Source organism: Cnephaeus nilssonii (genome assembly GCF_951640355.1).
Source record: "Cnephaeus nilssonii genome assembly, chromosome: 14".
Taxonomy (NCBI): domain Eukaryota; kingdom Metazoa; phylum Chordata; class Mammalia; order Chiroptera; family Vespertilionidae; genus Cnephaeus; species Cnephaeus nilssonii.
The window spans coordinates 73,042,049-73,065,855 of record NC_137085.1 but is presented as its reverse complement, the minus strand read 5'-3'; the positions used below and the strand labels follow the sequence as shown (position 1 = coordinate 73,065,855).

At 46.3% G+C, this 23,807-nt stretch overlaps 1 protein-coding gene across 6 annotated transcripts in view; it reads left to right on the top strand.

The window, feature by feature from the left end:
* Window positions 1-23,807, top strand: part of FANCC (FA complementation group C) — a 272,848-nt gene that overhangs the window by 221,359 nt on the left and 27,682 nt on the right. For 5 of the 6 annotated variants that reach the window (XM_079789833.1, XM_079789832.1, XM_079789829.1 and 2 more), the window contains 2 exons: window positions 12,670-12,826; window positions 22,780-22,832. In XM_079789833.1, coding sequence (XP_079645959.1) covers window positions 12,670-12,826; window positions 22,780-22,832 — 210 coding nt within the window. The remainder of the gene's footprint in view (window positions 1-12,669; window positions 12,827-22,779; window positions 22,833-23,807) is intronic. The other variant, XM_079789830.1, reaches the window with a different exon arrangement.

Genomic DNA, 23,807 nt, shown 5'->3' with positions numbered 1-23,807 from the left:
GGTCAGGTGCATAAAAAGCCTAAACATTATAAAATACCAGTCCTCCCTCAGTTAATCTGTCATCTTGAGTGTGATAAAACGTGCAACCATCCCCCTAAACCCCTGCCTCCTTAAGATGCTCCTTTCATCAAATACTCAATTTCTGTATGTAGTTGGGCTATTTTGTTATTTTCTCTTCTGATTCTTTGGCCTATTGCAGTGATGGCGAACCTATGACACGCGTGTCAGCACTGACACGCGTAGCCATTTCTGATGACACGCGGCCGCTGAGGCGGCCGCATGCCGAGGATGAAACATTTGCTACTCCTGAGGATGAAACATTTGCGAAATAATGTTTTTTCCTCTAAGTGACACACTACCCGAGTTATGCTCGGTTTTTTGGCGAAGTTTGACACACCAAGCTCAAAAGGTTGCCCATCACTGGCCTATTGTGTATTCATGTACCAGTATACTTTGTTTTAGGGCTTGTTCCCACTCATTCTTCTTCAGGGAATTCTTGTTTTATCTTTCAAATAAACATTGAAACCAATTTATCTAGTTTTAGGAAAGACAGCTAATGCTCTTTCTGAGGAGGCTCATGTTAAATATATAGATTAACTAAATACGTAGAAGTCTAATAGAATTTATAAAGTATCTCAGTAGACTTTAAAAAATGTTTGGGGCATTTTTCATTCCTGAAGTTTTATTGTGTCTTTTGTTTTGTTTCTGGGCTGTCATAGCAGCTTTTCTTCCCGTCTTCAGGTTGGCTTTTATTATAGTGTTACATTTGGAAAGTGCTCAACCTCAGAACCGCCGTCCTCCTGTCAGTCAGAGGGTATTTGTCGTTTTCTTCCCGTCTTCAGGTTGGCTTTTATTATAGTGTTACATTTGGAAAGTGCTCAACCTCAGAACCGCCGTCCTCCTGTCAGTCGGAGGGTATTTGTCGTTTTTCATATCACTCTCAAAAATTGGAATGTATATTTTAATTTTGTTTTTTATGAAGTGTTATAGTCCAGGAATTTGTTAAGGGGAGATTTAGAAAGAGAAATAGAAAGTTAAATCATTTGATTTTTTAAAATAATCAGAACATAATTTTCATGATTAAATGTAAAGTCTTTTTGTCTGACTACTCTAAACCTCTGTTAGAATTTACCCAGCAAGTCTGAATTTCCTGAGGAGTCTGAGCAGTCATCTTTGCTGTTTATGTAAGACATTGAGTAAAAATTCATTTGAAAAACCTGCCTGATATGATAGGTGTGATTCCCCTGCTTGTGCCCTCAATCATTTACCTGAGTACACACTGCAGGTTACAATGGTCTACCATAGCTTACATTTTCCACACTCCAAACAGTTTTTCAAAGTATTTACTTTCAAGTAAAGTGCTTTTTGCCTTTCACCTTTGCAGCTCTATTTCTGATTTATTTAGTAATGCATTTTATTGAAGAACTAGAGGCCCGATGCATGAAATTTGTGCAAGGGGCACGGCCCTTGCAGCCCCAGCTGCCTGGGCCCTCGCAGCCCCTGCTGCCTTGCCCACTGGTCATTCTGGAAGGTTGTTCCGCTGTTTGGTCTAATTAGCATATTAGCTCTTTATTATCCTATCTAATAAAGCAGTAATATGTAAATTAACCATCACTCCACTACGCCCACCAGCCATGCCCACCAGCCAATCAAGAGTGATATGCAAATTAACCCAGCCAAGATGGCAGTTAACTTGCATATCCAGGCGCAGAGCGAAGACTGAAGACAGTGGAGAAGGAAGCCAAGCACTGCAGAAGGGAGCAAAGCTGCAGAGAAATAAGCAAGCAGGGCGGTGGAGAAAAGAGGGAAGCAGGCAGGGCGGGGGAGAAGGGAGGGAGTGAGGCAGCGGAGAAGGGAGGGAGGGAGCGAGGCAGAGTAGATGGGAGGGAGTGAGGCAGTGGAGACGGGTGGGAGCGAGGCAGCAGAGATGGGTGGGAGCGAGGCAGTGGAGAAGGGAGGGAGCGAGGCAGCGGAGACCCGAGGGAGAGAGGCAGAGGAGACGGGAGGGAGGGAGCGAGGCAGAATAGATGGGAGGGAGCAAGGCAGCGGAGATGGGAGTGAGCGAGGCAGCAGAGATGAGTGGGAGCGAGGCAGCGGAGACGGGTGGGAGCGAGGCAGTGGAGACGGGTGGGAGGGAGGCAGCAGAGATGGGTGGGAGCGAGGCAGCAGAGATGGGTGGGAGCGAGGCAGCGGAGAAGGGAGGGAGCGAGGCAGCGGAGACGGGTGGGAGCTTCGCTCAGGCTGCAGGAAGCCCTATTCTCGCAGGAGTATTCCTGCAATGGGCGGCTAGTATAGGACATGATCTTAGCATCCAGTATTTCCAACCTTACTTTTTCATCAAGCATTGAATTAAAAGGAAGAGGGAGATTGGCCCTCCACTTCCTCTGTGAAACCCATAAAACTATTTTAGAAATTATTGGCGAGGACGAGAGATGCTTAGAGAATAGCCACTCTTACTCTACCCGCAATGCTCAGGTGGAAAGCAGAGGCAGCGGTTCCATGAGTAGGTCCGAACTCCTCGCTATTTATTTTACTTGTGATAACACATTTTCCCCTCAGCAACTAATAAAAGTTATTCTGTTTGGAATTCCATACAGAACAGACTGTCCAGAAATGCTGGGTGGTCTTCAACTTGTCCAACTCCTATGGCTTCAGCTCAGCAAGTCCCCTAAGCAGTGGCGTAAGAGCTGGAGCCTCTCCATGGACACATGCCCGTAGATGGAGCATCCTGGCCACATGTTGACACAGGATGGCTGATTCAGTCACTCAGAGTAAATACCACCCCCACCCCCAACGCCTGTCTTCCCCTGACCCCTTGAGCAGTTCCCCAAATGTGCTGCGTGGTCATTTAGAAACCACATACTTTTTTGACTACTGTGCCTGCCCGGTATTTAGCCTTCCAACTGTTTCCCACAATACACCAGTGGAATTACATCTGTTTTACAATTGGCTGAGTGTCTTTGGCCTTGGCTTCTAAACACAGTCATGTCTTTTCAGAAACGGGCTGCCTGTATTCTTTTAAGCAATAGATGCTTGCCCCTCTGTGTAGTTTATATAACCTAGAGGAATTTTTTACTTCTTGGCCTAAATGTCAAACCTAACTTTAGAGTCTCTCCCTGGGATGGCCATCATACCATCTGCAGACAGCAGAGTGTGTAACACCTTCCTGGGAGGGCTGCTGAGGTTCTTCCTCAAGTCTGTGGAGTACAGGTAATTCCACAAGATATGTCCTAAAGCAAATCGACATCCATTGCTTCAGAAATACTGAGAAGTTTGGACTGGATAGAGTATTTTTTTCTATTCTCTGGAATGAATGAGCCAATGAACAAATGAAAGAAGGAATGGGTGCATGGCTGACCAACCAACAGACCTATGGGGTAACTGTGAGTGTTAAGTAGGGTGACTATGCAGTTGTGAACTGTGGAACATGAAGCTTTTGAGAGTGAAACAGAGCGCCTTTTGTAATTATGGTGAGATGGCAGACATACACTTGCCCCAGGCACACTGGGATGCGTTTAAGTGGGTCCAATGCCTGAGATATGCTTAGCACAGTGCCTGGCACGCAGAGTAAACAGCCAATAACTGTTAACATTGTTGTTATTGACTTTGATTTAAAAAATTGTTATTTTTGATAATGTTTTTACTAGCTTTCTCAAGCTTGTATCTTTTCTTCCTAATGAAAATGTCACTGAACTAAGGCCAGGTATAAGCTAAATTCCCATTGCTGAAAGAGCTAATAATACAGCCTCCAAAGATGCTTAAAAGAAAACAAAAGAAATTGCAAGAAAAGCCTGACCTTCAACCAGGCTTCTAGTTCTGTGTTTTTTCAGCTCAGATAAGAAAAATCAGGCTTTACATGTTGTCAAATAATATAAGTGAATGTCTAAGTGAAGAAAGGCTAGTGTAATTTCAAAAACAGAAAGTTAGCAAAGTAACTGAAACCCCCATTTCTATTTATTCATTTACTAGAGGCCTGGTGCACAAAATTGTGCACTTGCGGGGGGCGGGCTCCCTCAGCCTGGCCTGCGCCCTCCTGCAGTCCAGGAGCCCTTAGGGGATATCTGACTGCCACCGAGGCAGGAGAGGCTCCTGCCACCGCCACTGAGCTTGCCAGCTGTGAGCCCGGCTTCTGGCTGAGAGCGTTCCCCCTGTGGGAGCGCACTGACCACCAGGGGGCAGCTCCTGCATTGAGCTTCTGCCCCCTGGTGGTCAGTGCATGTCATAGCGACCGGTCTGTACATCGTTCGGTCAATTTGCATATTAGCCTTTTATTATATAGGATTGAGACTTCCTGACTTTTTAAAAATCTTAATAAGACATAGTCATAAAATTAGTCATTGCAAAGTTTACTTTTCAAGTAAAAACCTGCTGATATTGATTGTAAGAGACATTCCAGTATGTTTGGGCTTAGACATAGCCTTCACTTGGTGTTGCTGCTCTTTGCTTCGAGAAGTGACTTTTCTGCAGGTTTAAATGACAATGATGGCACAGTTTCCTCAGTTTAATATACAAGGGTGGGCAAAAGTAGGTGTACAGCTGTACATATGGAGAAATATATAATCCTCTCTAATAAAATTGTAACATGCAAATTAACCATCACTCTGCTACATAAGCCACACCCACCAGCCAAGCCACGCCCACCAGCCAATCAGGGCGGGTATGCAAATTAATCCCAATCCAAGATGGCTACAGCCACAGAGAGCAAGGTTTCCCAGGTAACAGAGGAAGCCAAGCTTTCCATAGCTGTGGCAGGCCTAAGCCTCCACTCAAGCTACAAAGTTTCAATTATAGAAGGTAAACAAATTCAAACAAATGGCGGCAGAATGGAGCTTGAGAGAGCAGGCCAGGGTTGCCGGCGGCAACAGGGGAAGCAAAGTTTTCCGCACACCCTGGCCAGGCTCACCCGCTTAAGGCTACAAAGTTTCAATTGTAGAAGGTGAATTAACTGCCACAGAAATGGCTGCCACCCCTGAGGGAGCAGCAGGCTTGGCTCCGCTCCAGGCTACAAAGTTTCAATTGTAGAAGGAAAATAAATTCCAGATACCAGGGCCTCCCCTTGGGTTGCCAGGGGGCGTGGCAGGCCTGCAAACCACCACAGGCCCCTCGCTCAGGCTGCCCCACACCCCAAGGGAACCCCCACCCTTATCTGTGACACCCTTCAGGGCAAACCAGCTGGCCCCCACCCGTGCACCAGGCCTCTATCCTAGCTAATAAAAGAGTAATATACAGATTGATCATCACTGCAACACACAATATAGCTGCCCCCATGTGGTCAAAGATCCTGCCCCCATGTGGACACAAGATGGCCACTACAAGATGGCCAGCAGGAGAGGGCAGTTGGGAGGCACCCTGCCTGCAAGGGAGGGCAGTTGAGAGGGACCAGGCCTGCAAGGGAGGGCAGTTGAAAGGGACCAGGCCTGCAAGGGAGGGCAGTTGGAGGTGATCAACCCTGTAGGAGAGGGCAGTTAGGGATGACCAAGCTGGCAGAGGAGGGAAGTTGGGGCAAACAGGCTGGCAGGGGAGCAGTTAAGCATCAACCAGGCTGGCAGCGGAGTGGTTAGGGGGTGATCAGGCTGGCAGGCAGAAGCGGTTAGGGGCAATCAGGAAGGTAGGCAGGCAAGCAGTTGGGAGCCAGCAGTCCTGGATTGTGAGAGGGATGTCCGACTGCCCGTTTAGGCCCGTGGGATCGGGCCTAAACGGGCAGTCGGACATCCCTCCAGAAGTCCCAGATTGGAGAGGGTACAGGCTGGGCTGAGGGACAACCCCCCGCCGTGCACGAATTTTGTGCACCGGGCTTCTAGTAGAAAAATAAATGAGAATAAATGTTAGCGTACTCATGACTGTAAACCTACTTTTGCCCTCCCTTGTACATGCTCCATCCGGTTGTAATGGACGTATACCTTTGAGATATGATAGCAAGTATTATTCCCAGTTTCTTGGAATTAAATAGTTCTCCAAAGAAGCTGGTTTCAATTTGCGTGGGCTTCCCTGGCAGATGAGGTGGTCCTTGATCTCTCTGGTTTAGAAAAGTGAAGACTACAGGTGTTTGTCTCGTCCAAGGAGGCCCTTCCCCTCCCCGCCTCTCGGACAGCTTTGAAACACATTCCCACAGAAGGCACACTCTCATCAGGAACCTTTCTTACAAAGAATCGGATCCCACATTCTAGTGTTTTATTGTAGCTATAAAAAACACTTGGTGACAGAATTAGCTGGACCGATTCCTTTACCTACTATCTCCTGTTGCACAGGATGGGACCAATGATTGCCTCACTAAGTTGAGTATTTCAGGGAAACAAAGTACAGTTTTCGTTTTCTTTTTTTTTTTAATGTATATTTATTTATTTCAGAGAGGAAGGGAGAGGGAAAGAGAGATAGAAACATTAGTGATGAGAGAAAATCATTGATTGGCTGCCTTCTGCACGCTCCACACTAGGGATCAAGCCCATAATCCAAACATGTGCCCCGACTAGGAATTGAACCGTGACCTCCTGGTTCATAGGTGGATGCTCAACCCCTGAGCCATGCCGGCCAGGCTTATCTCTTTTTCTTGCCTAATTGCTTTGGCTGGGGCTTCCAATACTATTTTGAATAGAAGTGGTGAGAGTGGGCATCCTTGTCTTGTTCCTGATCTTAGAGGAAAAGTTTTCAGCTTTTCACCATTGAGTATGGTATTGTCATATATGGCTTTTATTATGTTGAGGAAATATGAGTGTTTTAAATGGGAGGACAGGCCCTGTATTTATTCATCCTTAACCCCCCTCCACCTGGCACAGTATTCCACATGTGGTTGGTGTTCATCTGATAGTTGATAAAAGTGGAATTTAGGATTAACCTTTGGGATTAACCTTTGTGAGTTCTAAGGACTGCCCCCTGCTACTCAGTGCCCCACACACTTTTGAGAACTGACAATGTTTTCCAAAGCAATTGCATCAGCGCATTCCTGTCAGCATTGTATAACCTTCTGATTTCTCCACATCCTTGCCAATCCTTGTTACTGTCTAACTTTTTCTTCTAACCGTGACTTGTGGGTGTGAAGTAGTATCTTATTGTGGTTTTGGTTTCCGTGTCTCTGATGATTAACAATGTTTAGCATATTTTCATGTGGTTATTGCCGATTTGTATGTCTTTCTTAGAAAAATGTCTATTCATATCCTCTGTACATTTTAAATTAGGTTTCTTTTCTTTTTATTATTAAGCTGTTCTTTATTTATTTTTGATACAAGTCCTTTATCAGACATATGATTCACAAACATTTTCTCTTACTCTCTAGGTTGTGTTTTCACTTTTAAAATATATATATATACTTTTTATTGATTTGAGAGAGGGAGGGAGAGGGAGAGATAGAAACATCAATGATGAGAGAGAATCATTGATTGGCTGCCTCCTACACGCCTCCTACTGGGGATCGAGCCCAAAACCCCAGGCATGTGCCCGCCTGGGAATCAAACTGTGACCTCCTAGTTGACGCTCAAACACTGAGCCACACCGAATGGGCCAAAATAGATTTTATTGATAATACTAGTAGATGATTCACATATTGAACACTGGATTCATAAATGTAATCATTCACAGAAGTCAAGGCACTGATCAAAAGATAGGGGTTAATGTACACATTTTTCAAACTGTGTCTGAGAATAGAACAAAAATATTACAGTAGCCCCCAATTATTCATGGTTCCAGCTACCTGCAGTCAACCGCAGTCCAAAAAGATTAAATGGAAAGTTACAAAAATAAACAATTCATAAGGTTTTAAATTACATGCCATTCTGAGTAGCATGATGAAATCTTCCCTTTGTCCACCATATTCACCCCACTTCATCTCATCATCACAAGAAAGGTGAGTACAGCACAACAAGATATTGTGAGAGAAAGACCACACATTAATTTATTACAGTATATTGTCATAATTGTTCTATTTTATTGTTGCTGTTATTCTCCTACTGTGCCTAACTTATAAGTTAAACTTTATCATTGGTATGCATATGTAGGGGGAAAACATAGTATATGTAGGGTTCGGTACTATCTGCAATTTCAGGCACCCACTATGGATCTCGGAACATACTCCCCATAGATAAGGGAGGACTACTTACTGTACGTATTGTCAACCGATGACCATTGGCACCAATTCAGTGCCAACAGGAACCCCCAATTTGGGGGTGATGTGAAAAAGGAAACTTGATTCAGTGCGAAACAGCTCCATTGTGATACAGCCGAGCTGTGAGGCAGCCCCACGGCCAGGCCCCTGTCAGGCTAGACAGTTTTGCTCTGCTCTCTGCAGGTTTGTGTTGTGCTGTGCTGGCCGGTCTGCTCCACTCTGCTTCGACCTGTGCCAGTCTGCTCTGGCCTACGCTGGTCTGGTCCTCTCTGCTCATCCAGACATTTTCCATGTTTCAGCTCAGCTGGGGAAACACAATTCTCTGTTTTCAGTGGAAAGGGGACGCACACTCTCAGAGCCAGAGGGGACCTCTGGACAGAAGTCTCTGTCTCTGGTCCTTGATTGGTCCTCATGCAAATAAGACCTCCAAATCCTTGCAGTTTGATTGGTCCAAAAGGCACTGTCCCAGTTGGTCAGAATAGAGCCACTCTGGTTGGTCGGAGCTGCACAGCTCCGATTGGCTGGGGAAAGCCTCAGTCCTATTGGTTGAAATAGGACTCCAGGACCTCCTTACAAGGGCTGGCCCAGGTGGCAAACACAGTGCCCGCGGGCAGTTCAGTGCCGGCCTCTCCTTGAAGTGGCTTGTGTGAGAGGCCCCTGTGTAAAATGGCTGCTAGGCTCCGGTTTTTTGTTTGTTTGTTTTTCGTTTTTATTTGAGCCCAGTTAGCAACCAGGAGCCCTTCTTAGTCAGTGTCTTCTTTCTCAGGGTTCACATTACTTGCTGACTTGAGTATAGAACTTTTGCAACTTTTATTTAAATCTGTAACTAAGCAGTACCTTTTAATTCAGACAGTTGATGGATCTACCATTTTACATTAGTTTCATTTTTACACTTATTCATATTCATCTGCTGTTCATTCTCAACAGCTCGTACCTTTGTGCTGCTGGGCATGGCTCAGCCACTGTGATCTAAAGGTGAAAATCACACGTCATGCAGATGGCTGCTCAGAGGGTTGTGCTGCCTCTGAAGAGCTCTCACTGACGGGAGAAGTTTGTCTAATGGTGGACATATTTATTTCTGTGGATCCTGAAAACGATACGGTGTAGTGACAGCAGTTCCAACGCCATCCCTGCTATTTGGGAAGGAAGGAGCCGCTGGAGAGCCAAGTTCTCCCCTTACCCTCGGAGCTCTCTGCCTCCTGGGGGGTCTCTGGCTCTGTGACGGGGCTCCAGAACCCTCCCCAGGCCAGGCCCCTCCTCTGAGCACCCTCCACTCCCCTGCCTGCAGAGTGGGGAGATGTGTCACTGGAGGCTGCAGACCAGCTACAGTATCCGACCTCCTGATTCAAATCAGAGCTGTCAGTCCTGGTCCCTCTCTGACCTCAGTTGCCTTTGTCTATAAATTAAGGATAATAATTGTCCCTGTTTTATCCCTGTGGGGTCGTTATGGGGGTTAAAATACAGATAAAATGCTTACCATCATCCCAGGCAAGCCCTCAGTAAGTGGTAGCAATGGCTTCTTCAGCCCCCACGCGCTCCTCTGCCTCTGGCCCTTCAGCCGCCAGCGCGCTGTCCTGAAACACCGCAACACCGCTTCGCGGGCACACGAGGCCACCCCCGGGCGGCCTTCTGGTGGCGCTCCCTGCACAGCCATCCCTCTGACTGCAGTTCTGCTGCATTCCACTCCCTCTCCTCAGCCACTCCGCCTTCAGCCTCCATCACTCGGGAGGCCAGGGAGGGCCTGCGCAGAGCCCTGCTGATCCCCTCCGCACGGCCTCTCAGCGGTGCTGGGCACAGGCGGCCTGCCGCTCTTCCTCTGTGGTGCTGCTCTCTGCCTGCTGTCTCTTCCTGCTGTCTGCAACTCCTCTCCCTCCTGTGCCTGCTGTCTGCAACTCCTCTTCCTCCTGTGCCCGTTGGCGATGCTCAGGGCACAGGCCCGGCCCCTGCTCCGCACTCAGACCGCTCTCCCGCAGAGTTCTCATTCATTCTCTCGCCATTCTACACACCTGGCAGCTCCCTGATGTTCAATAGCCCAGACCTCTCCCCAGAGCTTCTGACTTGGATATTCGAGGACCTATTTCATACCTCAGTTGGAGTATGCCTCCGAGGTGCTAAATTCACACATCCTTCCCAAATCTCATTACTGTCCCTTCTTTCCATGTGACTAAACGGTATGCCCATCCATCTCCTTACTCAAACCTGGGATCGCCCTGGTTCCTCCCTCACCCGGTCTACTCTCATCAAACTCATTGCCAGTTTCTCTTGGTATAAAGTACATTGCAGGTACTCTCCACTCTCTCCCCTGCCACGGGTCCCAGCCCCACCAGCTCCTGCCGCCCTGCACCCACTGTGGCCTGCACCGGTGATCTGGAATGTCACCGCATCCTGGCATTTTGTGTAAATCCTGGGGCCAGAATAATCACAGAATAAGGCCCGAAAATCTAACCTCGGCCTGTGGGACTGCACAGCTGTGTCACAAGTCACCTCACCTCTGCCCTCAGGGGGCTTCTGTCTTCCTCTGACCTCACTCCTCCTCGTCTCAGTGCCACCGTGGCTGCTGTTCCCCTGCTAGACAGCTCTTCCCGCTGCTCTTCACCTCGCTTAGCCCTGACCACCTGTCCTTACCGGAGCCTGCCCTTCCCTTCGCGGCCTCACACGCACAGTACAGTGTGGCGTGTGTGAGTATGCATGCCTCCCATGGGGCCCAGAACTGCTGAGGCTACACGTTAGGTCTGTTTTGTTTTCACTGTTTGGCCTGCGCCTGGCACCTTGAGTTCCATACCGGAAGTGCCGAGTCATCTTTGACTGAATGACCTCCAGCTCCTGCCACAAAGTACAACAGGGTGGGAGGGGGCAGGGGAATGGCAGCCGAAGCACTGGCGCCACAACAGAGGGCATCCATAGTGTGGCCCCAGATGTGCCCGGTGGTGCAGGGTTGGGGGCATGGTGGCGACTCTTCTTTGCCAGGTGTGGGGAGGCGGGAGAAGGGCTCCTGCCAGACTCCCCGGAAGAGTGGACGCTCAGGATGAGAATGTGAAATCAGCAGGGTCGGACGAGGGCCGTCCCTCCCGGCCTCCCTTTCTCCCGCCTCTGTCTGCCCCTGTGACAGACCCTACAGAACTTCAGCTTCTAGACTTGCCCCAGAGTTAATCCAGGACAAGGTCTACAGAGTTATCTGAAGAAAAGGAGAAACTACTAGAAATTGCTCCCTGTGTCTCCTGTCTTTCCTTCCCTGCCCTCTACCCACTCCCTGGCTCCACGCCAGCTCCTGCAAAGAAATGGCCCAGACGTGTTGGTGAGGGAGACATCAAAGGAGTTGTTGGGTAGTGGGGAACCTTTGTGCCCCAGCATTTGTTTTGCTTATTAAAAACAGTGGACATCTTTGGCAGAACATGGAGAACATGTGCTGTCTGTGATGCCACTGGTGAAAGGCAAGAGACTTCAGAAAAGCAGGCTGGAAGAAGACAGATCAGGCCTGCCAGGCCCGCATAGGCCAGTGGCTCAGCGTTAGACAAATGTCCCCTCACGCTCTTCCCAGAAGGGGGAGTAGGACCCCTCACACACACAGGAGGAGCCTCCAAAAACATTTCCGATAGAAACTGAAAGGTCAGACAGGCCGAAAACCAGGACCACGGGCTTTATTAGAGGAGAAGGACCTGCCGGGCTGTCTCGCAGGGGAGAGCAGCAACACGTGCAGAGGGGAACCCGCCTTCTGAGGGGAGGAGTGGGGAGGAATGGGGGCTTAGTGTACTCGGCACACGCTGATTGGTGGCTTAATGTATGGTCCGTATAAGGTGCCTGGTTAGGTGCTCAGGTATGTCCAGGCCGCAGGTGCAGGTTACGTCATACTCCGCCCACCAGTTGGGGGAAGGGAGGATCTATCAGAAACTGCACTGCACAAATGGTTGCAGTCTATAGAGCATTGCTATGGATCAGCTATGGATTAAAACAGGTCATAACCACCGTCTGTGAAATTGTTATTAAAGAAAAATACTTTTTAACTTTTAAGCAACAGATTTACAGATACAGTTACTGAATATTTACTAGGTGTCAAGCACTGTGTGAATCACTGTACATGTGTTGTTATTGCATTTGATCCTTCTGACAACACTATGAGGGAGATAGGCCCATTTTATAGATGAGTAAACTGAGCTTTAGAGGGTAAGTCACTTTCCCAAAGTCATACTGTTAGTAGGTGGTAGCCCTGAGAGTCAGACCCACTTTCAGGCATAACTATTTTTAAATTAGAGACTGCATGTACCTAGACCTTAAGGCCTCTACCCACCTCATTTTTTCACTCTCTGTCTTCCGTCACTACACATTTGTTTATCCTTTTTGAAAGCTTTTTTTTCCCCCTTTGAGCATTTCCCTAGTTTCTTAAATTGAAGCAGAAGCACATTCACATTATTTTGTAAATACATACTTGGTCAATATTCATTGATACTATAAATATTAACTGCTACTATGACCATAGGAAAGGACTCACAGATTGGACTCATTTTGCATTTTGAACTCTCTTAATCTCCTTTTTTCTGTAGCCCGTTTCTATTTAAAATTTTCTTTCCTCCTGAAAGGAAGAAGATTTCTCTCCCCAAGTCAGCCGTCATCTGCCTCTGGCTCCGACACCTTCCCAGCCTTGAGAAAGCAACGCTGCATCTTTTTGAAAAGCTAATCTTCAGTGAGAGAAATCCTCTGAGAAGGACCGAATGCTTCATGAGAGAGTCATTGCTGGTACGTGCCTGACTTTGATGAGGAGAAAAATCCTTAAAGAAGATGCCGAGTATCATTTATCATTTCATTTAGTCAGAGCAAGGGGGAACATACAGGGTATCCCCAAAAAATGTACACACCTTGACTATTGATTCCAATGGATTAAATCTGAAAAGAAAGAAACATCAGTTGAGCTATCAAAAAATGTATGTGTGTACATTGTTTATATACCCTACATAAACAAAAGAGCAATTGATACCTTTTGAAATAATGATATATTTACAGTTTATTTTTAAAATACCTAACATAGGAATCTCTTCTGCGTATTTAGAGCATATTTAAAAAATATGGAGAGATTCAAGTTTTATTGGATTGTTGTACCTTACATGGCATATTCATAAGACCTAACATGTGGACAACAACTTTTTAAATACAGTATTTCTTATTTCCACATGAAAAATAAGTTTTAAAAATAAAGATTTTAAGAACCAGGGGAGGAATCAATTAACAATGAAAAACTTTCAAAAATAAACATTAAGCTCTTCACTAGAGGAAAAATAAAATACTCAAGAGACATAAAACAGAACTCCAGGAAAATGGTTTAAACAATGAAAACAACTAAGAATTTTGTAAGTTTTCTTTTGGCATGAGCCTGCCAGGCTTGAAATCTGGCTCTGTACAGTGGCCGCCTTGTTCTCAGGCCTCAGGCCTGGGCGGTGAGGCTGGGGCGGCTTCAGGCGGGCCTCAGAACCTGGCCTGTGGCAGGCAGCTCTGGAAGAAAGACTCTGCTCCCTGAAGAAACAGTCCAGAAACTACAAGGAGGTGCCGTGCTCGCAGGGACCCCAGTGGCTCTAACATGCTTTCTCACTAGCTTTGGTAGCGGGGGAGATACCGCACAGAGATCGCCTCCTTTTGTGCAGATGGGGAACGTGAGTTCACATCTTAGGTTGGTGGCCAGGAAACTGGGCAGAGAGTGTTCATCCTTCCAGGAAGCTGGGACTTGGGAGGCGAGAAGCCCTGTGCAAGGCACGGTCTGAGGTTAGCTAAGTTCATGCAATGCCCATCTCTCAGGCACTTTCTCTTTGTTAAAACATTTTGAACATCCTGTTTTCTTTCTTTGTCTTTCAAATTGGAGGCTGCATAAGGGAATCATAATTGAATCAGCTGCCTTCTTCCTGTATCTGATTGCTCCTTTTAGGTCCCAATCCTTCCCGCCAGTGGGTGGGTGTGATTGCCCAAGTCCATGCTCAGCTTTGTCCAATGTCCTTGGCTCCTCTCTGCCTTCACCTCTCAGGTGGCTGTGGACAGTCTTACAGTCATCAGTAGCTGTGCTGCTTTCATCCATAAGTTAGGTGGCCCAATTGAGCCCAACTGATTTGGAAACTTATATTGTTTGATGGGAGGGGGCGGGGCGGGGAGGGAGAAGGAAGGAGTTAGGTATAAAGACTGAGAGAGCCCTGGCTGGTGTAGCTCGTCTGGTTGGGCCTCGTCCTGTGCACCAGGAGGTTGCCAGTTCAGTTCCTGGTCAAGAGCACATGCTCAGTCCCTGGTAAGGGGTATGCAGGAGGCAGCCATTCATTCTCACATTGATATTTCTGTCTCTCTTCCTCTCTCTCTTTTTTAAAAATATATTTTTATTGATTTCAGAGAAGAAAGAAGAGGGAGAGAGAGATAGAAACATCGATGAGAGAGAATCATTGATTGGCTGCCTCTTTCACGCTCCCTACTGGGGGTCAAGCCCACAACTCAGCATGTGCCCTTGACTGGAGTCAAACCCAGGACCTTTCAGTCTTCAGGCCACTGCTCTGTCCACTGAGCCAAACCAGCTAGGGCTCCTCCTCTCTCTTGAAAAATCAGTAAACTATTCTTTATAAAAATGTTTAAAAAGAAAAAGAAAACAAGCTCTTTGACTTAAAAAAAATAAAGGTCTGAGATAGCTCAAACAGAGGTATTTTTTTTAAGGGATTTCACCATTCAAAAGAGTTGCATGTTAAGGTGAGAAATAAGAATGTGCCTTATATAAAAATAATTACAATAAAATTCAAAATAAACAAAGGCTTTAAGAAGCCCCCAGCATCCCATTCCAAGCACTACCTTTATTATCCGGGAAATCTCTGTATTTCTAACTTAAATGAACATGCTGTAATTTAATTTTCTCTGGTCCTTTTTCAGTGGCCATTTCCTTGCTTTCAAGTTCTTTATTAAATTTGCTTGTCTTCTCTCTGTAGAAAAATTCCAGTTCCAATGAATTTTCTGATTTGGTTTGAATCTGTACCTTTCGTTGGTCCTTGTGATTCTCTGAACGGGCTCCATGCTTCTCTCACCTGTGGCCATCAGGCCTGAGCAACACTTCCGCACGCACAGACACTGCTGCGAATGAGGGGAGGGGAAGCAGGCACTCCCACTACACACTGCGTAGTATAACCTTCCGTCTCCAGTTTGTAGCTTAAAATAATCTTCCCCACTGCAGCAGCCGGGAAGTCAGTTGATGCACAGAAGCATTTATCGGATGATGTGTAGAGATTCAGAGCTTCCATTATGGTTAAAGGGAAATTCCAGAGGGTGTTATTTGGCTTAATTTATTGTGGCATTGGCAGGATGTGACCTCTCTGTGCCTTGTGGGTCAAGGAGGCAATTGCAGTACAGAGCTGATTGGCGGGGGCTGCTCTCCTCAGCCATCCTGGCCTGCCATGCCAGAAAACCAAGCAGGCTGGAATAAGCCTGTGACGTGACAGTGATTCGGAGGGTGGTAACCTGAAGAACTTGCTTCCTAATTGCATCATCGGATCACTTATCGCCGCGCAGCATCTTGGTGCAGTGACAGGCCGGGCAGCAGTATCGGAGCCGGGAAGGCTCAGGTAGCGCAGGCTGCTGTGCTTCCCCCCGGAAGAAACGTGATGCCTATTACATTAGAGTTGGGTTCTGAGAGTAATTAGAGTGTGATGGTCCACGTAACTCATGTTTTATACGGAGCATTGTTAATTATGTTTCCTCTCTTGGGACTATCCAGAGTTAGCCCTGGAAATTCTATAGTTGCCAAATGTTGGGGGGGGGAAAGTGCGGTACAGCTTGTACAAAGTGAAATGATCTCCCCAAGTGTTCTTTGGCCTTTAAGGGACTCGGAGGCCTGATATTTTCCATTAAGACTGTGAATAATAAGGCACTAATTGAATACCACCTGAATTCTAAATGCATATTTATACGCATATATGACTTCTAAAATAAAAAAAAAATTTACTTTTGAGACTCACTGTTAGAACAGCTTCCGTTGGCTGGACTGCCCCCAAGTCCATGTCCACCTGTCACAATTGTGGCTCCTAAGTACATCACGGTGTTAAACTTAGTTTGTCATTTTCTGTGCAGACTGACACTTTTTAAAAGCAGATGGTCTTTCCTATCTGAAATCAATCAAAGTCCTGTGATCTCAAAAAATATATATTTTAAAAGAATAAGAAATAAAATCAAATGGTCTTGTGTTTCCCGTGACAGAACAGGCGCTGGAAGGCCATAATGCATAGCTTCAGACCTGACCTTCAAGACTGATTTCACCAAACGCAGTGAAAGTCACTGGATAATTACGCAGCTTTCCTGACGTCTGGTTTCCAAAAAGGCTATTGTTTATTCCCCATTTGAATGGAAAGTGCTGGCTGAGTAGCAGGTGGCACTGTGCTTAGCTGCCCTGCTGCACGCCAAGGCCGAGAGGTACCCTGGTTTCCATGCCCTCCCGGCCGCTCCTCGCTGGCGGGCCTCACACACCACCTGCCTCAGCTGGTGAGCGGAGCAGCCCCTCACCTCCCAGGACAGACTCGCCCACCAGAGTGCAGGGTCTGAGGAGAGTAGAGAGGGGAAAAGGAGGCAGGGGTGGTTTTGGTTTTTGTTTATTCAGATTTTAAATTAAATAATACTCCTCACAAAAAAATAGTCCTCATATTCTATCCTACCTGAAAGTCTTCACAACTCAATTAAAATTAGTTCTTTGTCCCAAGTATGTCTCGATTAAACTGGGGTAGGGGTGCGGGTGAGGGTGGGATTAGTTCTTCATCTAATAAGAGCTTAAGAAATAAAAAGAACATGTCGCCTTGATGTGAGGTAGGATACCTTCTTGTCTTCATTCTCCAGAGAGCCACTTCAGAAAGAAAAAGAACTCCTTTACACAAAATTCCAAACACAATTCCCCTTTAATAAAAGATCATGTTGAATTTAGCTCCACATCCTGGGGTATGTCAGTTGTCTGTGCTTGAGTAATTCTTATGAATGCTCTAGGGTTTTCTTTTCCTGCTTTTTCATTAGCAGTCTTTTAAACATTTCTTTTCTTCTTTAATGTGCTGCATGTAATTTAAGAAATGCTGAAGTAGATAATTTAGCAGTGGTCAAATAGGGAAGGGCGGTGGCGGCCTATGCTTGTGTCTGCTTCTCCCACAGTAGTTGCACTTCCCAGTGTCCACCTCAGGGGGGCACCAGATCCCCCAGCATTGTTTCTGTGAAGAAAAAGGCCCAGATTGCAAATTCGGTTTTCACTGTTGGGGATGGAGGACTTTTCAACCAGAGATGAAGGGAGAGAGAAAAATTAAAAAATAAATAATAAAAACAGGGCAGAGGTCGACCTGGGAGGTCATTGCCACTGAGAGGCCGAGCTGAGAAGCAGCAGGGGGCTGTGGAGCCGTCTGCCCCTCAGGCTGCACTGGCTAACTGGGCGGAGGCCACTGGGCCAGGCAGAAGGGGAACTTCAGACTTGAGGGGTTTTGTTGAGCATCCTGAACGCATGCCTGTGTCTGAATGCTCTGAGAGAACACGGGTAAATTTAAAACACAAAAGTACATTTGGTACTTGTTAACTTTTTTGCGTTTTTCTTTAAGCCTAGAAATGACAGATTTATCACTAATTAAACAATAATTGTATTACGGAGTACTGAAAAAAGTTGCTTGTAGTATAAACAACATCTGGTAAAGATTACAAAGAACGAATATTTTTCCATCTCAACTTTATTGAAAGAAACTTGAATCTTTTCAAACAAAATAGATCCTAAAATGTAAAAGGGATATTTATAGTCTTCTGTTTAGTACAGTCAAACCTCGTTTCTCGAACTTCTCCCATCTGGAACAGTTCAGTTCTCAACCAAGTTGTTCATAGAAAAAATGTCTCCATTGTCGAACCAAACTTTGGTTTTCGAACTGACAGCCCTTTCAAGCTGATACCTCAGCATGACAAACAGCACCTCTCAGACAACAAATAGAGGACAGAATGCTTTTGTTGCTGGAGGAATCCTTGATTAGCACAATTTTAAAACATAGAGAGGCCGGCAAGAGTGCTAGTGTTGCTGAGGGTGCCACAGTGATCACAGGCCATTGAAGAGCTGGAAACTGCTGTTGGTTTGGATGAAGGAAAGCAGTCAGCAGGTGACAGCACTTCGGAGGCAGCGGTAAGTCAACAGCAAAGATGCTGCATGCCTGGCCCGAGTGCTGGGGGGGATTCGGAGGGGCAGTTCGACATATTTAACAAAAGAGGTGTTTATTTATAGATCAAACACTACCTTAGACATGTACTGTGTATAAGAACGATTAAAAACAGGGGATCGTTCGGGAGTCTGGAACTGATTAGTTCAATTTACATTATTTCTAATGGGAAAAAATGATTTCGTTTTCGAACAAATTGGTTCTCAAACAGCCTTCCCCGGAACAAATTAAGTTCCAGAACCCAGGTTCCCTGTATTTTGAAAGTAGAAAAGAAGAAAGTGGCATAATAAAAGAATACATACTTATAAAGATCTTATTTTACATGATAGAAGTGAAGGTTTTCTTTAAGTAGATTTTTTAAACCAAATTATTTTGAACTCAATAAAGGGGTTTACTGTTGAATCTTATGAATAATCCTCTTTTAAGAAGAGAGTTGTTTTGTTGTTGTTGATTTTACAGAGAAAGAGGAAGAGAGAGAGAGAGAAACATGGGTTTTTTGTCCCACGTATTTATGCATTCATTGGTTGATTTTTGTATGTACCCTGACCAGCGATCAAACTTGCGACCTTGGTGTATCAGGATGATGCGCTAACCAACTGAGCTACCCAGCCAGGGGCAAAGGTATTTTTTGATGACTATGGTACCACTTTTAATTTATATACATATATTAACACAAGGGCCTCTCAGAAGAGTCAGTGACACAGTGGGACAGGATTGCTGGTTGGTGGGTAAGCTGGAGGGAAAGCTTCTAATCAGTCATTCTTAGGAAAAAGACCATTCCTGAGTTAAATACTTAAAGTACATTGAAATAGGCTATGAAAGAGGGTCTTTTCCAGGCCTCCTGAACTTCAGCTTCTTACCTCTCGTGTGCAGTTGCCCTTTTCATTTCTTAGGAAAGAATGTCTGTGAGGGGTGATCCATGAAAAGGCTTTAGAATTTGTTGTTGTTGTTGTTAGTCCTCACCCAAGGATATTTTTTCCATTGACTTTTAGAGAGAGTGGAAGGGAGGGGGAGGCATCGATGTGAAAGAGACACATCAGTTGGTTGCCTCCTGCACACGCCCCAACCAGGGCCAGGGATCAAACCTGCAACTGAGGTCCATGCCCTTGACCAGGAATCGAACCTGAGAACCTTCCATGTGAGGGCCACTGCTCTAACCACTGGGCTACAGGCCAGGGCTTCATTTCCTTGCTTCCTTTTTATCCTTTATAAGAGGCGCTCGGCTTTGTCTGTGAATGACATCAAATCATAGTAAAATTTCCCTCTCGTCTGTATTCTCTTCCCCTGCCCCACCCATACTCTTCCTCTGGCGCGCACACACACCATCAGAAAATGACAGAAAGCAAGATTTCTTCCTGATAATTCTGCTCTTTCGTGTTCTCAGCCCCTGTAAGTGGCAAGTGGCTTGTAGTAATCATCGATGAGCCAGGATGAAAATACCGGTGGACACTGAGGGCAGAGAGCGAGCACTGGCGTTATTTGTACAGTTCACAGTCCAGAGTGACTGCTGGCCTCTCCCTCCCCTCTGCCCAGGGCCCAGCCCCGCGGGCACGGCCTCTCGGCCACTGTGCATCTCTTCTGTGCTGCCGTTGCCCTCCCTTGCTTTGTTGAGGTGGGAGGTATGGGCAGAGAGAAGGTAAACAGAGCAGGTCTGGGAGCTGTGGGAGATAAGAAGGGGTCACACCCCACAGAAAAGCTGGTTCATGAGGAAAGGAAGCCGGTGTCCAGAGCTCCCCATCATCCTTGTCTGTTCGTCCCCGGAAGTTGAGTGAAAGGATTGGGGCAGTGAGAGGAGGCGGGAGAAGGGCGAACCTCGTGTTATTGATGGCCTCCTGGTGACATCGTTTCCCAGCCTTGAAGTCATCCGAACATGGGAGTCACTAGGTCTGATGGAGAAGAGAAGAGCTGAAGGCGCCGGCTGTGGTAGGCCGGAGAAGAACATGCCAACAGATGGTCTCCAAGGAAGTTCTCTTTCTTCCTTGTTTTTAGGAAAGATGAGAGCCTGGGTTGTGGGGTTCAGAGCTGGGCTCTGGGGCTCTGGCTGCACGTGGCTTGTGGGTGTTACTGCGGGGTCCCATTTTAGCAATCAGACAGGACACAGAGGGTTAAAGGTTTGCCTCCCCCACAGGATGCTGTACGGGTTCAGGGGGAGTTAGGGCTCCCAAGGAAGCACACATTAAGACTTTGATTCTGTTTGGAGGGTTCCCTTGGTAAGAAAAGCAGCTTAGGCTCACTTTTGTGATTTGATGTCCCTGGAACGCATGCCTGGCCTGTGAGCATGCTGGGCTTATGAGGGGACTCGGTGACCCTGAAATTATGTGCGCGGGAAGTGTGAAGAGTCTCATTCTAAAAGCCGTCAGTAAAGGCCGTGGATGAGGAAAAGCTGTTCACAGCTCTGGGAGACTGGTTTCAAAATAGCAATTTCTGCCACTGCTGTGTCAGCAGAGTCCCCTGCCCCCTGGCATCTTACCCATTTTAGAAAGTAAACAAGTTGTGGCAGCAGGTTGCGAGCAACCAAAGATCTGAAATACTTGGATAGCAAGAAAGTGAAGAGGCAAGTGCACTGGTGTGGAGTGAGCAGGCAGATTCCACACAGCCTGGGGACATTTAGGACATTGGATTAATTAAGCTGTTTTGCTAGAAAACATTGCATAAAGGAAACGTAGATCCACACTCTAATCTTCTTTTAATGGATTGAGTTAGAACTTTCTTGCTTCTCCCTTAGATTTTCGTGGTAGTCCTGTTCTACACCCGGGGTCATCCTTTCTTTGCCATTTGGAAAGCTGGTAATTAGTATCCAATAGTTCCTACTGGCATCACATTTATAGAGCGGCTCTGGAGTGGTGAGACAGGTTAGCGCTCTAGAGCAGCAGGAATGGTGCTGTTTTACCACTTTCGTTTGGTTTTCCAGCGGCGCATTCTCAGGCTCTGTGGGCACGTGGCAGTGGCGCTTCATCTTAGGCGCTTGTGTTCAGGAGGCATGTGGTCTGTATACGAATCCGAAACGCTGTTCTGGCAAATTTGATGAATCACTTTTCTTCCAGACATGCACTTTGCTTTTTCCTTCTTGTTTGATTTTTCCACTATGAATACATAGAAACTTTTATGATATTTTCTGGGCATATACCCAGTAACCTGTTAGTAACTGTTATTATTTACAGTGAAGCTGAGAAGCAGGGCGATTAACTGAGATCAACGCCAAGAAATAACCCGCCTCTCTTCTGTTGAGCCATGGCTCTGACAAGCTAGTTCTTGAGTGCATAATGGATGTATCTGTGAGCATTTTTAGTTGGTTTCGTTTAGAATGCACATCAGTGGAGGATTACGGAGCATGGGTTCTCTGCTAAAGAGTAGAGATTTATAATTTACAAATCCCAAGTCTCTTTAAATAATTAAAAGGGAATCATCCATCACTTTAACCAGTGGGGATGCTCTTGCCCGGGACCTTCTGTGGCAGCCTGTAGTGGCGGTGTGAGAACACTAGATGGCACACATTCAATGTTGCAACTCAAAACGCCTGCGCAGAACCCACAGTGAGAAAGCAAGTCTGGGGATAGGCACTCTCCTCTCCTCAGCATGATCAGAAAACTTGAGGGACAGAGCACAGCCTTTTTTCTTTTTTCTTTTCTTGTTGGGGCAGGTGGGGGTATGAAAAGAGATGTTTCCCAAAACTAGTCGTATCAAGCTCACTGTGACGCCAAGAAATTCCCTATAGAGCCTAACCCACTAACACTTGGGTGCTATTACAAAACACCTGATTAAGAACACAAGATGACGTTTTCATCTGGCCTAATCTCATGCTTTGATGTCTGCCCAGGAAGACACAGAACCTGGGTCAGGCCTGCTAACGCCAAACCTGGGCCACTGCAGGTTGGCCTCTGCACGTTTAAACCATCAAAACCCGTCACAAAAATATGTAGGGAATAAATTAGATCACTTCCGTCTTTGAGATGATGGTAGTTAAATTTTGTACTAACCCTCTTTTCATCCTAAATAATTTAAACTGCTGAATTCATGGTGCACTGAGCTGTGACATTACTTAGTCCATCATGGCAGTGGTCACTGCTTTCCTCGGTCTGAAACCATGATGACCTCAGCACCTAATAGACGGGGACAGGAAGAGCCCACCCAGGTCTGACCTGGCGGTCTTCTCGGCCATGTGAGGTCAGACACGTTCCAACACGGGCTGCACAGGCAGCTCCATGTCCTCACTGCAGCGTGCTGGCAGAGTGATTTACATTTGTCCACGAGACTGGCTCCTTTCTTCTGGGTCAGAGGGGCTTATTGTAGAAAATGTGGAACACACCTGAACCTGAAGCGAAAGTAAAGCATGCCCGTAACCCCTTGCCCAAGGAGAACCACTGTTTGAATTTGTGTGCAGGGTTTTGTCCATTTCTTCTAACCCAAAGGACTGGGCCCATTTTTAGGCACCAGCAGTTCCAACAACTCCTTTGCCTGATAATAGCCAGACGTTACTGATGATGCTTCTGATGTTTTACTGTCTCCTGGTCTTTCCTCCAGCCTGAAGCAGCCTGCCACCCTGCCATCTTCAGAATTGTTGATGAAATGTTCAGGTAAATGTTGCGCTATTTCTGCTAATAATTGGTTTAAAAATGCTCAATTTCCAAATAGAAATAAAAACTTCCTGTGGTGGTCTCTGGGTGTGTCATGGGGAATTAGTTTCTGATCCCATCTTACCCTCTGAGCTTTTTGGTAAAACCCAAATGTCAGTGTAAACTTAAAAGCCAATGCTTAAGAATAAGATAATTTTCTTTATTTACCCTTTTCAAATTCTAATAATAATGGTAGAAAAGAGTTGAACTAGATTTTAAGTAAATACTCGTAGCACTTTTCTCGGCTCAAAATAAAGTGTAGCAGTGTACTCCCTTCACCACACGAGGGCTGACCAATCTTTTTAAAGGATTTTTTTAAGCTAAGGAAAAACAAGAAGAATAAGTAAATAATGCTTCTTTAACAGAGTTCTTCTGAAAGTTAAAATCAACCATGTGAGCTGCCTTATAACACGTTGATTTTTATTGGGCAAATCGGAGTGCTTCCTGGAAGTGCACTGATGTACAGGTGCCAGAGAGGACTGGCTGGCACAGGCTAGGGTGCTGACGGCTGTGGGAGCGGCCTCTCTGGGAGCTTGTCTCGGGGAAGGGTCTCCGGCTTCCACGGGGCTCTGGCCCAGGTGCCTGCCCTCCTTCCCCCGCACACCCCGCCGCGGAGCAGCAGACCTGGGAAAGGAATGCTCACAGCAGCAAACAGCCCAGCACGTGGGTGGGTCTCGAAACATACCAACTGTAAGCTAAATACGCATAGAAATAAGTCAGGACGCTGTTTTTATTTTCTTTTAGTCTTTATTGTTGAAAGGATTACATAGGTTCTCCTTTCCCCCATTAACCTCTTCCAGCCCGCTCCGTCCTCCCTCCACCCTGGATGCTGTTCTTAGTTTAAAGCCAGCAGAGTTTAAATAAATACTCGTAGCACTTTTCTCAGCTCAAAATACAGTTGAGCTGCTTTTTTGTTTACACATAAGAAAAGTCGGT